Source organism: Pipistrellus hanaki (assembly GCF_964339955.1).
Source record: "Pipistrellus hanaki genome assembly, chromosome: 2".
Lineage (NCBI taxonomy): Eukaryota > Metazoa > Chordata > Mammalia > Chiroptera > Vespertilionidae > Pipistrellus > Pipistrellus hanaki.
In genome coordinates this window covers 29,939,349-29,954,207 of record NC_140504.1, presented here as the reverse complement: position 1 = coordinate 29,954,207, position 14,859 = coordinate 29,939,349, and the positions used below count along the sequence as shown (strand labels likewise).

General features: G+C 41.8%; 1 protein-coding gene across 6 annotated transcripts in view; it reads right to left on the bottom strand.

Annotated features, from left to right (window-relative positions):
• Positions 1–9,627: 9,627 nt before the first annotated feature.
• The window catches only part of FNDC3B (fibronectin type III domain containing 3B), a 311,128-nt gene continuing 305,896 nt past the window's right edge, over positions 9,628–14,859 (bottom strand). For 5 of the 6 annotated variants that reach the window (XM_084874157.1, XM_084874152.1, XM_084874156.1 and 2 more), the window contains exon 26: positions 10,856–13,165. In XM_084874157.1, the coding sequence (XP_084730283.1) occupies positions 12,854–13,165 (312 nt within the window). In that variant the 3' untranslated portion in view covers positions 10,856–12,853. Of the gene's footprint in view, positions 10,151–10,855; positions 13,166–14,859 lie in introns of those variants that run through there. The other variant, XM_084874153.1, reaches the window with a different exon arrangement.

Genomic DNA, 14,859 nt, shown 5'->3' with positions numbered 1-14,859 from the left:
CTCCCAGTGGTCACCACCTCTGGGAGACTCCAGAGCAGGCACCTGACTCACAGACTCTTTCCAGAGAAAGGGGCCCCACTCTTGCATGGACCACCTCCAGAAAGGGGTCCTTTCTCTAGGCTCTTACAGTACAAATATCCTGATCATTCCCCTCTCATTGCATTTCCCACACAGAAATCATGATCTTTTTATATGTCTGGCTCCACCAGTAGAATCTAAACCCACATAGTTGGTTTTCCTCCCTAACCTTTTATCTGAACTTAAAACAGTGCTTGATATAATGAAAGGGCTTCATATATATATGTGTGTGTGTGTGTGTGTGTGTGTGTGTGTGTATGTGTGTGTATGTGTATGTGTGTATATATGTGTGTATATATATATATATATATATATATATATATATATATATATATTTGTGGAATGATGGAGGGAACATATACTAAAGGAACCACGAGTTTTACATTGTGTAATAGCGATAGCCATGTTTCTCTGAGAGGCGTGTGTGCCACACTCTTACAAAAGATAGACTGATTTTAATGGCACATCAAGGGTCTTATAGTCTAAATCTCATAAAGATATGAGTCTCGCCCTAACAGGTTTGGCTCAATGAATAGAGCATCGGCCTGCGGACTGAAAGGTCCCAAGTTTGATTCCAGTCAAGGTCATGTACCTTGGTTGCAGGAGGGTGTGCAGGGGGTGTGCAGGAGGCAGCTGATCGATGTTTCTAACTCTTTATCCCTTTACCTTACTCTCTGTAAAATAAAATCAATAAAAGTTCCTTCACACTTCCCCTCTTGTCTGTCCCTCAATGAGTCCTCCTTACAATGCGAGTGCAGCTGGCCCTGCTTTTGCAGGTGACGTGACTTGCTGAGGGTTACACAGGCTGCCTACAGAGGAATCAGGATTAGAATCTGAAGTTAGTGCCTGATTGCTATGAAAGAGTCTCATCACCTAGGAAACAGTTTTATTGACTTGGGGAGGTAAGGAGGGTCCTAAAGAAAAATATGTCTAATACCACCCCACAGGAGGAAAATCCAAGGAGAAAAGAGCCAGAGGCAAGGAGAGAGGGTTGATGACCTTCAGCCGTGTCATCATTTTCTCTCGATCCCCAGCAAACCCCTCTGCTGTCCACCAGGAAGGAACAGAAGGATGCTTCAATTAGGGGGCGCTGTGTCTCAGTCAATAGCAGCCCAATGTATACCGGTTGATGAGTACCTCAGTCCAAGAGCCTGAGTTAGGTGCTGTGGGAAACAAAAAGTGGAGGGGTCATTCTCTGCCACTGCGGGTGATTCTCTGAACAAAAACAATTCATGTGGCAAGCAGTATTCACACATTCAGATTAAGTCTACTTATTCAGTAAAGATTTACCAAGTGCTCGCTATTTCCCAGGCAATGTTCTAGGGCTACAGAGGTGAAATCACCAAGCTTGTTCCCTTGTGGTACCTCCATTTTATTGAAGAAGAATGGGGGTAGATAAACATTTATCTGCCTTAAGGAATTTGCCCAAATAACAGCCAAGCGATGGCAGAGTAGGATTCAAACCTCTGTAGTCCGATTCCAGATCCCGGCTCTTCGCCAACATCCTATTCTACACAAAACCTAAAATTCTCGAGCTAGAAAACCTGGCATCTAGGGCCCAAGGACTTCTTCCCAGAAATGGAAGCAAAACCAGACTGACTTTATCACAAATAAAATAGATAAGCCAGAACTCACCTCCAGAATTCACATTATTTGTGATTTCTTGTCCCCAGATCTTCAGCTGGTGAAGTAACACACACCAAACAATGAAATGTGAGCTTGCAATGGTGTGTGGCTACTGTTCCCTAAGATCAACTCTGCTTATGATTATTAAGCGATGTATGTTTGCTGTTTCACGATACCTCACTATTCTACCAGCCGGGTTGCTAATCTGCTGTTATTTTAGGAGGCACCGGAAAACAGGGTACACGTTGGGGAAGAAGAAAAGAGACAAACAGTAGATTTGGAAATGTGGAGAGGAGGAGCTGACTGCCTCTTAGTTCGTAGTAACAACTCAGCCCTTCAGAATCCAAGAGGAAAACAGCTGCAAGCACAGACCCCATGATGGTGGTGTGGCTTAGATTTCAATTCGGTCAGGATTTGTGACTTCACCGGACGGTGCTAATGAAACACAGGGCGAGTGGACTCGGGTTTTTTTTCTGCTTGACATTTAGTTGCTGCATGAAGCATGCCTAGGACGTTAGCTGCCCACTGATAAGTGTTTTCAGGATGGACAGATGATTCAAAAATAAACAAGTGGGAATACTGAAAAGAAGAAAGCACTACAGAGTTTAAGATCTAGGCTCTGGACAACTTTAAACTCTCAACTCTATTTAATTCATGATTCTCTCAATCATAACAGGTGATGTAAGCGTTCCTTTCCCACCCTCAGCCCCTCCTGCACTTTCTTCTCGCATTATGTTTCAAAATAAAGACCCTTCTCTTCTGGTTTCTAAGTTCAAGTCCTTTAGTGGTGCCCTCAATTCTCATTCTTTCCATCTCCCGTGGACACTGCACTGATTATAACTTCTCTCGTACCTTCGATTGCTCCCTCGAGATTAGCACCTTACCTTGAGTCTAGCAAGTGCCAGAGCCTGTTCGTTACTAAATCAAAATCACCCTGCCAACCACAGCCTTTCTTTGTCTTGCTTCCCTGTCACGCTACTGTACTCTCTCCCCTTCCCTTCATCGTAGACCTCCCAAGTCCTCGTCACCGTTCATTCTTCACTCCCTGTAATCTGTCTCCTGCTCAGTCATTTTAGAACCTGTTCTTGTGAAGGCTTCCGGGGGGCCTCCTGATTGTTTTAAGCCACTGAGTTCTGCCATGGCTCGTTACACAGCAATAGCTGACTAATACAGTGGCAGAGCTGGGATCTTGCCCCATGTGACCACTGTCTTTCCCTGTCAGCACGCAGTGGAGAGTCAGGCTAATGAACGCATTGCTGGGAGGGCTTCAGCTTTCAAGTGAAGGAGGCACAGAGAATATTTACAACTTTTGCTGTTGCTTTTTTTTTTTTTTTTTTTTTTTTTTTTAACACCTGACTCACATTAAGGAGTATTATGGATAGAGAGAAGAGTGGGAGGGAGGGGAGGCCGGACTTTAAAGGAGAATTCATCCCTTGGGAAGCTCTTTTTCTTACCCCAGGTGTTTCTTACTTGCTTCCTGGCATGACCGTGGTTGGGAGGTCTGAACTCTCTTTCCACAAGTCTACATCATTGTGAACGTCCAGTTCAACTAATTTTTCACAGGAGGAAGCTGAGGCCTGGAGTGGCCACCTGACTTGCTCAAGGTTTCAAATTCTGTTAAATGCCTGGATTTTATACTTCCTTACTTATATGCCTGGCCCAAGTTAATTAAGCACCCTGCACTTCAAAGGGGTAGCTACACTCAGCTCAAAGGGTGGTTAGGAGCCATAAATGACATAATGCATGTCAAGTGTTTGACATACTTCAAGGACTCACTAATAAGTAATTTAGCACCATTTTAATAATAATAATAATAATAATAATAATAATAATAATAATAAACTAGAGCTTTCCTAAGCTCAGTGTATATGCCTGGAAAGTAAAAAACAAAACAAAGAAGCAAGTCAAATCTGAATGAATTCGCATCACAAAAACCTTTGAAATTGTGCATTCTGCACAGTGTACATCCTACTTTGATTAAGTCCCCTTTGCAACATAAAATAGGTCTTGAGTGCTTTTGGTCCCACTTGGGAACCTGCTGGTCACTGATGTCAGAAACCCAAGGGCAACTATTGATAGTTTAAGCACAAAGAGGCATAAGGAAACCAGGGAGGGGTCTCAGAGTACTTACGGACAGAAGATAAGCTGGGCCTCAACTGGGGACCTTCTATAGTATCTTTGCCGCCTTTTCGCTTCTTTTTCTACCAGCTTCATTGTTTTCTCTCACTGACCACTGGCTTTCTCAACACTGAAAATACCAGCTGCCCCAAATTTTCCAGACTTTAGAGCAAGACTAACTTGAGGCTTGACCCCAAATTGTTATACAATCTTCTCTAAAGCAACGTATTTAAATCCTGGCAAGTGGCCCTGGAGGAACACAGCAACTTGAGAAGAGCCCAGTGGGTGGAGCTGGAGGTGGGAGAGGTTGTCCCGCAGCTCACTGCCCAGAGGAATAGAGGTTCATTACTCTTTCATATTCTCCCTCCACGCCTAGGGCAAGACCAACATTTGTCTTATCTCAAGTTCGGCAACAATAATGTTATATCACCTTCAGAAATCCTGTAAAAGCACCGTAACTTTAGCAAAGCCAGTTCTCACTCCAGTGAATATTCCTAAGTACCGAGCGTGAAAATCTGCACAGTAAGACAGGAAGGTATAAGCAGGTTATGGAGGCTGGTGGGGATCAGCTATACAAACTTGCTATTGCAGTTCAATTCCAGTTCTGTGTGGATCTTGAGTTTTATTCCCATTCCTCTTCCTCTAAAACAAACCTCTTTTCACATGAAGAAAAACAGACTGTATTTGCAGTTGCTAACGTAAAATGTGTTGCATGTTGCATTGCATAGGTTGATTTGTATCTTAGTAGGCAGCATAGCATGGTGCATTGCTCTCAAACTTCAGTCTATTTGCTTATCAGTCCTATCTGCCATATCTGAGTGGTATCCTATTCTTTACTAGTTCTATTTCTGATGTAAACTTAAATACCCACTTTTATCTTATCTGTCTTTGTTTGATATGCCAGTTCCAATTTTCCCTAGCACAGATGACAAAAACAACCTAATTTAAAATATCTTGACTTTAACCACTTCCAGTTATCTTGTATACCTCCTCACTTTGGGGAATACTACTGTGGAAAAATAATAAACATCTCATGGCTCCTATTTGCAAAAAAATTTGTTTATCTGAATTGGTCACATTTCTTTTATGATGTGTTTGTATAGAAAATAGAAGGTCTGTATCTTTAGGGGAATAAATAAGAAGCATCCCTTATTTATCTATCCTGTGGCTCAGAAATGGGTATTAAATCTTATTTCTGTGACTAGAGGCCCAGTGCACGAAATTTGTGCAAGGGGCTTGGCCCTCAAAGCCCCAGCTTCATCAGGAAGGTCATCTGGATGGCTGTTCTGCTGTTCAGTCTAATTAGCATATTAGCTCTTTATTATAAAGGATATGGTTTTGCTTACCATAAAACTAATTTTTAATCACACAATACATAAATGCATTTTTCTTTTTTTTTTCTTTTTTTAAAAAATATATTTTTATTGATTTTGTACAGAGAGGAAGAGAGAGAGATAGAGAGTTAGAAACATTGATGAGAGAGAGTCATCGATCAGCTGCCTCTTGCACACCCCCTACTGGGGATATGCCCGCAACCAAGGTACATGCCCTTGACCAGAATCGAACCTGGGACCCTTCAGTTCCCAAGCCAATGCTCTATCCATTGAGCCAAACTGGTCTTGGCCATAAATGCATTTTTCATCTAAAAGAGTAAAATATTACATTTAAGTCTAAAATCCTCTTTGATTGTCACCTCCCATTACCTATTAGGATAAATCTAAGTTATCGCATCCTTCCTGACTTCTTTCTTTGCTTGTGGCCACTGGAGTCTCTGTTCTGTTTAATGGTCACTTAATGACTGGGTCAGAGAGTTCCTTAGATGCCTGAACCCACATGTCCCCCACTCTTTGCCAAGGGGCTCTGTGGGCTGGAGCACACCTTCAATGCACAGGGAGTTTACAGTATCCCCTGCTTCACAAGACCTTAAGATCAGTCAGAAGCGAGACACAGGACTTTCCTGAGCATGCGCATTGCCCAGCATATGTATGTGGCCTTCTAGATCCTGAGAACTATGTTATTAACTTTTATAAGTTCCCTATAGACATCTCATTTCCCACATCTTGATGTTTGTAGCCAGGCTCTCATTTGCACCAACTGGTATACCACAGCCTCCTGCACTGATTATTTTGCAACAAAAGCCCTGAGTATAAGGCTCTGAGGCAGGTTAAATAACAATGCCCTGCCGATGGGGATTTGCCAGGGAGTTAGACAGGTTAAACCGTGGTGATGCTCTGGGGATAAGGCAGCCTGAGGTGCTCTGAACCCAGTATGCTCCCTCCACTGATTACAGGGCTGCAGGGCTACTAGGGAACTGGGGAGAGGGGCAGATTGAGATAAAATACTGCAAAACCTTCTGTTCTTATCAGGGTTCAATTGGTGCAAACCCTTGGTTAACTTCTAGAGTTCTGAAGAAGTTTCCCTAACTTTTTGCTGGTATTATTGGCAAAAAAATCAGATTAACAGAAGTCCTCATTCCATCATTCCTATCCTCTGTTTGCTCACTTTGGATGGAAATGAGTACAAGGAGATGTTCTTGTTAGAAAGGACATCATCCACATCCATGAAAGGATTTGGTGGGAAATGTTGGCGGAGCAAATGCCCCAACAAGGACAGCTGCTATTCACACCCATTGAAGACCACCATTCCAGAACAAGACCTAGTTTTTGGATCTTTCCAATCTCAGTAGAAGCTGGGATCCCAGGATTTATTATTATTGTTATTGTTTAAAGTATTACAAATAGTAGTACATATATCTCCTTTTGCCCCCACTGAGCCCCTTCTAGCCTCCCCCACCTTCCCCAGCTCAAGCTCTCATTCCCCTAGTGTCTGTGTCCATTGGTTATGCGTATATATGCATGCATACAAGTCCTTTGGGTGATCTCTTATCCCCCCTCCACACCCGCCAACCCTTTCCTGCCTTCCCCCTGAAGTTTGACAGTCTCCTTCATGCTTCTTTGTCACGGGACCCCGGGATTTTGTGTGAAATTTCCACATTTTAAATTAATGATTACTTAATTAAAAAAAAAAATCAAAACACCAAAAGTAACACCATGACAAAATACCATGGTTTGGAGCCGCAAGTTTTATGGAGTAATCGCATCACTGCTATGCGAACTTTTCTTATCCAATGAGTCAACTGAGTTCAACGTGACAAACTTTTCCTTAGCTTCTATTTACCATGTCCCTGATGATGTGCTATATGCTGGCTGTCAAGTTGAATGAGACTTGCTGCCTGGGCATACACCCCCCCTGCCCCCTCTCCTCTGGCTTTTGAGGCAGTTAAGAGTCCAGCACTGGAGGTGGAAACTTTTTTTAATCACCACCTAAATAAAGGGTACCATACAGATTTGTTAGTTTTAATTACCGCAAGGCAAGACATCCTGTGAGGTGTTTGAAAGGATCATGTTGCAGTCATCTGTTTGGAGGAGTAATTGTGTGTGTGTGTGTTTATGAACACACGGTGACTAGGGGTAGGGAAGGGATAAAGTGAAAGGTGTACAAATCCTTCAGGGACAGAGAGCCAACCTCTGACCGGCACAAAAAGCACTGAAGGCAGAATCCCGTGGAAGCTTTTACTGGTTTATTCACTCGCATGGGCCAGTACGGCCTCTGGTGGCTTCCTCAATGAGGGTGCATGGGAGGCGAATTGGGGAGATCCTGCATTTCTAAACACATCTTCGGGATACTTTGCACTCAACAGGCAGCAAGCAGTTGGGAATTCTTTTTCTTTCAAAATCTTGATGTACTTGCTTCACTGATTTCTAGCTCCCAGTGTTGTTACTAACAAGTAGAAAGCTACTCTGATTTCTAATTTTCCATCTGAGCAGCTTTTCTCTGCTCTCGGGAGCTTCTGTACCAGTGTTTTGAAGTTTCTAGATGTTGTGCCTCAGTAGAGGTTGTATTTTCATTCATTGTGTTGAGCACCCTTGTGCCCTACATTGTACCCTCTGGTGATCTTATTATTTGGATACTGAATGTCCTGGTCTGAACCTCATCATCTATCTTATCTTTTTAGCTTTGCTCTGTTGGCTATGCTCTTAACTTCAGCTTCCAACTCTTCTACTGGTTTTGTAATGTCCAAGAACGTTTCAGTATTTTTCAAGTGTTTCCTTGTCATAGTGTTCTGGTCTTAGCCTACCGAACACTTCTCTTCCCTCGCCTCTCTGGAGATACGGAAGTTTTATGAAGCGTCTTCTCTCTTAGCCTCTGCTTCTCTCAAGTGTTGGGCTTTGGGCTTGTCATCCGTGTGAGCAGCTTTCATCCGATGTCAGGTTGCCCTGGGTGAAGCGGGAGGATTAAAGAGCTGATGGATGCTTGGGTCGTGGTTCTCAATTTTGGGCTGTACAATGGAATCACCTGGAGGGACTTAAAAAAACACCGATGTTGGGGTAGTGAACACACAATACTGTGTACAGATTTTGTGATGTAGAATTGTACACCTGAAACCTGTATACTTTTGTTAACCAGTCTCACCCCAATGAATTCAATTAAAAAAATAAACCACTGATGCTCCAGAAACACTCCTTTTAATGGTGAAGGGTATGATCCAGGTATAGCAATTCTGGAAAGCTCCCAAGGTGGTATTACTGTGCAGCCAAGGCTGAGCAGTACCATCTGGGTGTTCTGCCCGAACCAGTTCTTTACTAGATCTTTCTTTTTGGCCCAGGAGGCACTTCAGGAGAGGCTATGTCTAATATTCTCTCCTGGATCTCTGTTCACTTAATTCCATTTTTGATATGGTATTTGAACTTTCAACTGTGGATAGTATCCCAGTACAGAGATTTTCTATTTTACCTCCGAAGGATAACCATGTAGGTCACTTCTGCAGGGGTAAAGGAGCAGTTGTCCAGTTAAAAAAAAATGGGGAGGGATTTTATGGATCGAATGGCATTTTAAACTGACATAATTTTAGGCTCCTCTCCCCTTTAGCCATCACTTCTGGACATACTTTGTCCATTTGGAGCCTTCAGGGCATTCTGCATATAAATTACATTGGTGTTCATTTCCTCCTAATAAATTAGATTTCGGCTTTCTCTGGTTAGGTTCCCAAACTTCTCCCCCGTTCTTCCCAGAGTTGAGGGGAATTGTGACTTAAAAAAATTATTTATAATATTTTCAGTGGCATGTCAAGAGCATGTAAAATTTGGTATCTTCAATTTGTCATTCTTACATATAAGAATGGCTATAATTCTTCATATAAGAAAGTGAACTCCGAGTTACAAAGTCAATTTCCCAACCTACCCACCCCTCCGCCCAGAAATAAAAAAAAAAAGTGAAGATAGCAGTGATTCTGAGCCAAACAATCCAAACATAACAATGAAATCATGGTCAGGGTGAAGTCACTATGCTTTATTGCTGTTGTTGTTGTTGAATGAGATTGGGAGGAGGGAAGGAGTTTGGCCGGAAAGGAGCAGCCAGGGGCTGGGTGACCAGACCTAGAGCTGGCTTCTCAGCGTGGACATACAGATAAAATATTAGGCACAGACAAACCTTATCCACATAGACTGACCCAAAACCCCCAAACAAACTGGCAGGCTAGGGCCCTGTATGGTCTACAATCACATTTTGGTGGTCCTTATAGGGAAATTTCAATTTTTCTTTTTTTGAAAGTGATTGCAGGACCTCAACCAGCAGGAGCTGGTTGCAGCTGCCCTTGTAGATGGTACAGCAACCATCATGTACTGTGGCACGTGCTCGGCCTCTAAAAGTACGTGAATTTGCAATTTCTGGGATGTGGTTTAAGTTTTTTAAAAGTAACAACAACAAAAGCAATCCTTTTCACGGCGGAAGAACCCTACTTAAGTCAGAAAGAATTAAAACATTTATTGGGCATAAATATATTACATATACACTACAGATATAGTTAGGTATTACATATAGCATAGTATTTGCAAAATCTATACATTAAAATTGATATGGCAGTTTTAATACAATGTATATGAAATAGTCTAAAATTTACAATACAGGAAAACATATGATTTTTTTTTCCTCCTAAAGTTGAAAGCTTGGAATGTATGTCCAACAGTGAGGTAAAACATTTTGTCTTTAAATTTAAAGAATTGTGCAAGGATAACATTCAAACACATTCAGTTAGGGCACTTTTCAATTTAGACAGGAATACTGAATTACTGTAGCCAACAAAACACAGTTAGAAAATGTTGATAACAACAAGGCAGGTAATATGAAAACAAATCTTTTACAAAAGTTTTCTTTTTAAACAATTTCTTTGAGGACAAAGGGCAGTTTGCTTCACATGACTGGAATTTCTTGTGCCAGGGCTGAGTTTGACATACAGAGCATCCGAAAGCCACTCACTCATTCCTACATACTGCAAAAGGGCAAAGAGACAAGGTTAATATAACACTTTATTTTATTGTTCATGTGTATGGCAATATATATAGTTATATATCAATATCAGATATACATATTTGTGATAGAAAACAGTGCCAGATAGAGTAATAATTTGTTGACTGAAGGGCTTATAATGAATACCAAATAAAGAAGAGCAATAAAATAAAGTGCTGTCAGCTAGTGTTTCACACACTTCTGCTTTCTGGTGGTTAAATCTGGTAGTTATGAACATCTCAAAAAGATCCATCATAGAGATTTTGGCCTAAAGTATTATTTCATTTTAAAAATCTCAACTGATTCAGAGAGCAGTTGTTCTTTATAGCAGCAGTTCTAAAGTGTGTCCAAAAAGGGACTTTTTTTTTCCCTCCTGCAAACAAGGTTTTTGTACTCAGTTGAATCTTTGTTGCTTAAAAAATGCCTTCTCCCCAAAACACCTGCATGGAATTGTCTCAGAAACTGCAGATGAAACGTGACAGTGGGTCTGACACACATTTAAATAGAGAGATGCATTGGAAGGCCAGAACTTTGGCAAAAATATATTTACCTTGATATCATCAGTTTGCAAGGCTAATTAAACTAATTATTATAGTCAATAACAAAATACAGAACTCTCTAGTAGTTACTACATCAATATAGGCACACAGAATAATTAGTTAATCTTAGCACTTTCTTTAAGAGATGATTATGGTTTTCTGGGTACATGTAAACTTTTCAATCACTGATAATGGATTCTTTTTTTTTTTTTCCTTTTTTTTTTTTTTTGGCATTTAATGCACTAGATGCTCTTATCTTTAAAAACAAGAAAACGTCAGAAGATTGATAATACTACAGATGTTGCCAAGGAACAAGACTGACCTAAAATTACAAAAGTATAAAACACACAAAAAAATAACATGCTACAAGGGAAAATTAGTACATAAGTACATTTAAAATTTTTTACAATAAATAAAGATTGCACTGTAATTGGCATTTAAAGTACTGTATGCAGAATATAGTATAAATAAACCAAAAACAAAATAATGTTGGTTTCCCCATGACTTTGGTATGGGAATATTATAAGCTAGTACAGGATACTGCATTTTAAGACAACATAGACCAAGCACAAAATAGCTATGATCAAGAAAAACCAAGTAGCAAAAATATACAAAAACAGAAGGCAGGGGGATACACTGTGTCTGTTGCACCCTTTTGGAATATATTTGCACCTCCAACTCTTAAATGTCCCTGAGGTACGCGAACATTATGGACTTCATATAAATAATCCAATGACTTTGGGTTAAAATTGATTATCTCATGACTCAAAATAAACATGCAAGAGTAACACTTTGCACTCCAATAGCACCTGTTAATCAAAGATCTCAAAACACTTACAAACATTAGAATCCCCATTTTGTTTATTTTATTTTTAATGCATGGGAAAACTGAGGCACAGAGAGGTAAAGTGACGTGTCCAGGTCATGCAGCAAGTTAGTGACAGATCCAGGGAAAGAATCTAGGCTCCTTGACCCCCCCAACACCCTGTGCTTACCACCAAATACCATTCTCTCTCCACACACGAGCAGGTCAACCCCACAAAAAGAAGAACGACTAATTCAGATGACTCTCTTCTGGGTTTTACCAATTCTCATTTGCTGTTAACTTAGTATATGTGCACTGAGTTAAGGTATTGAAATTCAATCACTTCATTGATATCTCAAAGAACAGCCTAAAGGCAAATCTTTCAAAAGTAATGAGCTGACATATAAGAAGATTGCTCACAATTAGTGTAAATCATGGACAATGGGCAGAGGCACTAAACTGTCACCAGTTCTCGTCATATAAATCTGGTCAAACGTAACAGAATATAATAACTCTAGTGATTAGATTAGAAGTAGTTATATACAAAGACAAACAAACAAGTTAAAGCAGCTTTTAAAATAGCTGAACAAGGAAACAACTAACTATTGCACAATGCCCTCTCAAAGTTACTGCTATGAATCGACGTGGTAAAATCTACAATGCTCCATCATTTGTAGGTGCATTTTGGTTACTTGATTTCTTAGACAGGCAGCTCATAGTGTTAAAATCATAAAGATACAGGCTATTAAAACACTTTAGATTAAAGTACACATTTTGATTTAAATGAGCTAAACACAGTTAAATAACTGAGTGACAATATGGTTGTTTAGGGCAGCCTTATCTGAGTGAACACATCTTCTGTATGCTTTGCTGTGTGGTAATACTCTGAACAACACTGAAATCCTAGCCCGGTAACTACACACACTGTGATTCACGTTGACAGCTAGATGGTCAAGACACTGAAGTGACTGATGAATATAAATTACTAAACTGCAACAAGGGGGGAAAAAAATCACAGGCTTGCAAAAGATACGGGTGAACACGGAATAAAGGCAGATCTGAAAATGTAAAAGAAAGATAAGAAAGCTAGCTTTTGGTATCTGGTTTGCTTTTCTTCTTTAAAACAAAACAAAAAAAATCCAGTTTAGTCTCTTCCTAGTTTTGCATTTCAAAAAGGTGCACCAAAACACTGATATTTTTTTCCCTAGCTAAATCTGTAAAACAAGAGAAGTATATAAATCAAAGAACAAAAGGGTTTAAAAAAGGGGATTATCTGAATAAATGTGTGTATTAAAATGTGTAGCATTAATTAAATTCATACCTCTAGTTTTGTTGGGTTTGTTTACTTCATTAAGAAGTACTGTAATATAAAGGCAAATAAAATGGACAAAGTTGCAAAGCCAACCACAATGAGGGCTGCAAACTGTTCGTCAGTAGGCATCATGCTCTTCATTTTGGGGTCATCTAAGCTCCCCATGTCCCCTGTAAGCATGACCTCACTTCGTTGCAATACGAAGGCTGCAGAGGGGCTGAAAGCCCCGCAGAGCTCCTGAGAGGTGTCTAAACAGCGCCGGCACGCACACACGCGGAACCTGTAGTCTGTGTTGGTCTGGAGGCCTGAGATTTGGAATGTGGCTTCTTCTCCCTTGTACACCTTCAAGAAAAGGAAAAGTCCTGGTCAGTTCACGTAGTAATACTGTGGTCTCTAAAGTAATAATCGCATGAAGTCAGGAGACTTGGGGACCTGGCTTGGTGTAAACGAACTCTGTAACATCAAGAATTACATAGAAAGGCTTTTCTTCCGATCTGTAATTCATCCTTAAAAGAGGTACTCCACCCACTCTACATAAAACAATACAAAATCCAGTGACTGTGACACTGATAGGAGATAAGGCCCTGACTAGAAGTAGAGCTGACATCCTATACAATAAAGATGTAATATGCAAATGGTCATTATGCCGTGAAGCCTAATGACCGACAGTGTAACAACCGGATCGCAGATCAGCAGGAGAGTGGGGACAGTGAGCTATTATTACTAGAGGCCCAGTGCACGAATTTCATGCATGGGTGGGGTCCCTAGGCCTGGCTGGCAATCAGGGCCAATCAAGGGCCAGGCTGATTGGGGCCACATCTGCGGCCACCCACCACAGGTTCCCCATCCCATCCTGGGTCCTGAAGGCCCGCCCCGATGGGATCAGGAGAGGAGATGATGGTCACTGGGCAGGTGTGGAAGGAACAGACGCTGGAGCCACTGTCTCAGTTCCCTGCCTCCCTCTTCCTTCTTCCCTCACCGCTGTGCCGCCATTGTGGCTATTGATCGGGGCCTGCCGGCCAGGAGGAGGGATAGGGCATGGGAGGTTGGCTGCCATCCCTGAGGAGGGAGCTGGCCTTTGGCTCCCCTGGGAAAGGGGCTATGTCAGCTGCCACCCACTCCTGGCTCCCTGTCCCAGCCTCGGGCCCAAAGGCCCCGGAGGGGTGGGGAGAGGCGGTGATGGTTGCCGGGCCAGGCACAGAAGAAACAGATGCTGGATTCTGATGCCTGTTGTCAGCACCCCACCCTCCCACCCTCCTCCTTCCCTCACTGCCACTGGGGTCTGTTGGGCTGGAGGGAGGGACCACAGGAGGTCGGCCACCAGCACCGAGCAGAGAGCCAGCCCTTGGCCCCCTGGGAAAGGGGCGACATCTGTCACCACCACCCCTGGTTCACTGTCCCAGCCAGGGGCCTGGCCCCAATTGGGTGAGTGGAGCCTGTCAGCTGGGGGATAAGGACCACGGGATGTTGGCTGGCCAGGGAAGTTGGCTGTGGGAGTACACTGACCACCAGGGGCAACTCCTGTGTTGAACATCTTCCCCCTGGTGGTCAGTGTGCAGCACAGCGACTAGTCATTTTGGTCATCCTGGCCATTCTGTTGTAATGTTCGCTTAGGCTTTTATATACATAGATTACTATTTAAAACTCAAGGACAACTCCAAATATATTCTTACAATACAACAATTCAAAGTGATAGGTATGGGTATTTTCAACAGGCCAGCTTAGTAAAGTTGTGAATTTTGCCCATTAATACAAACCCCATAGAAGATAAGAAGGGTAATTCCAACAACCTCAACTTTGTCTGAAATACTCACCAGCTACAGAGTTAGTGAGAAACCACAAATGTTTAGTGTTTCTAAAGCCTGCTTGTCATCTTTTCCCAAGAAGGAGGACATCCCACCAGTGAACACAAGGACACTGGCCACATGTCTAGAGTTGGGCACTTTGACAAGACAGCAAGAGAACCTCAAAGCTTAAAAAAGGGACCAGACTTTTAATGCTTTCTTGATATGTAGTCTTTTTTCTTAAGATCTTTG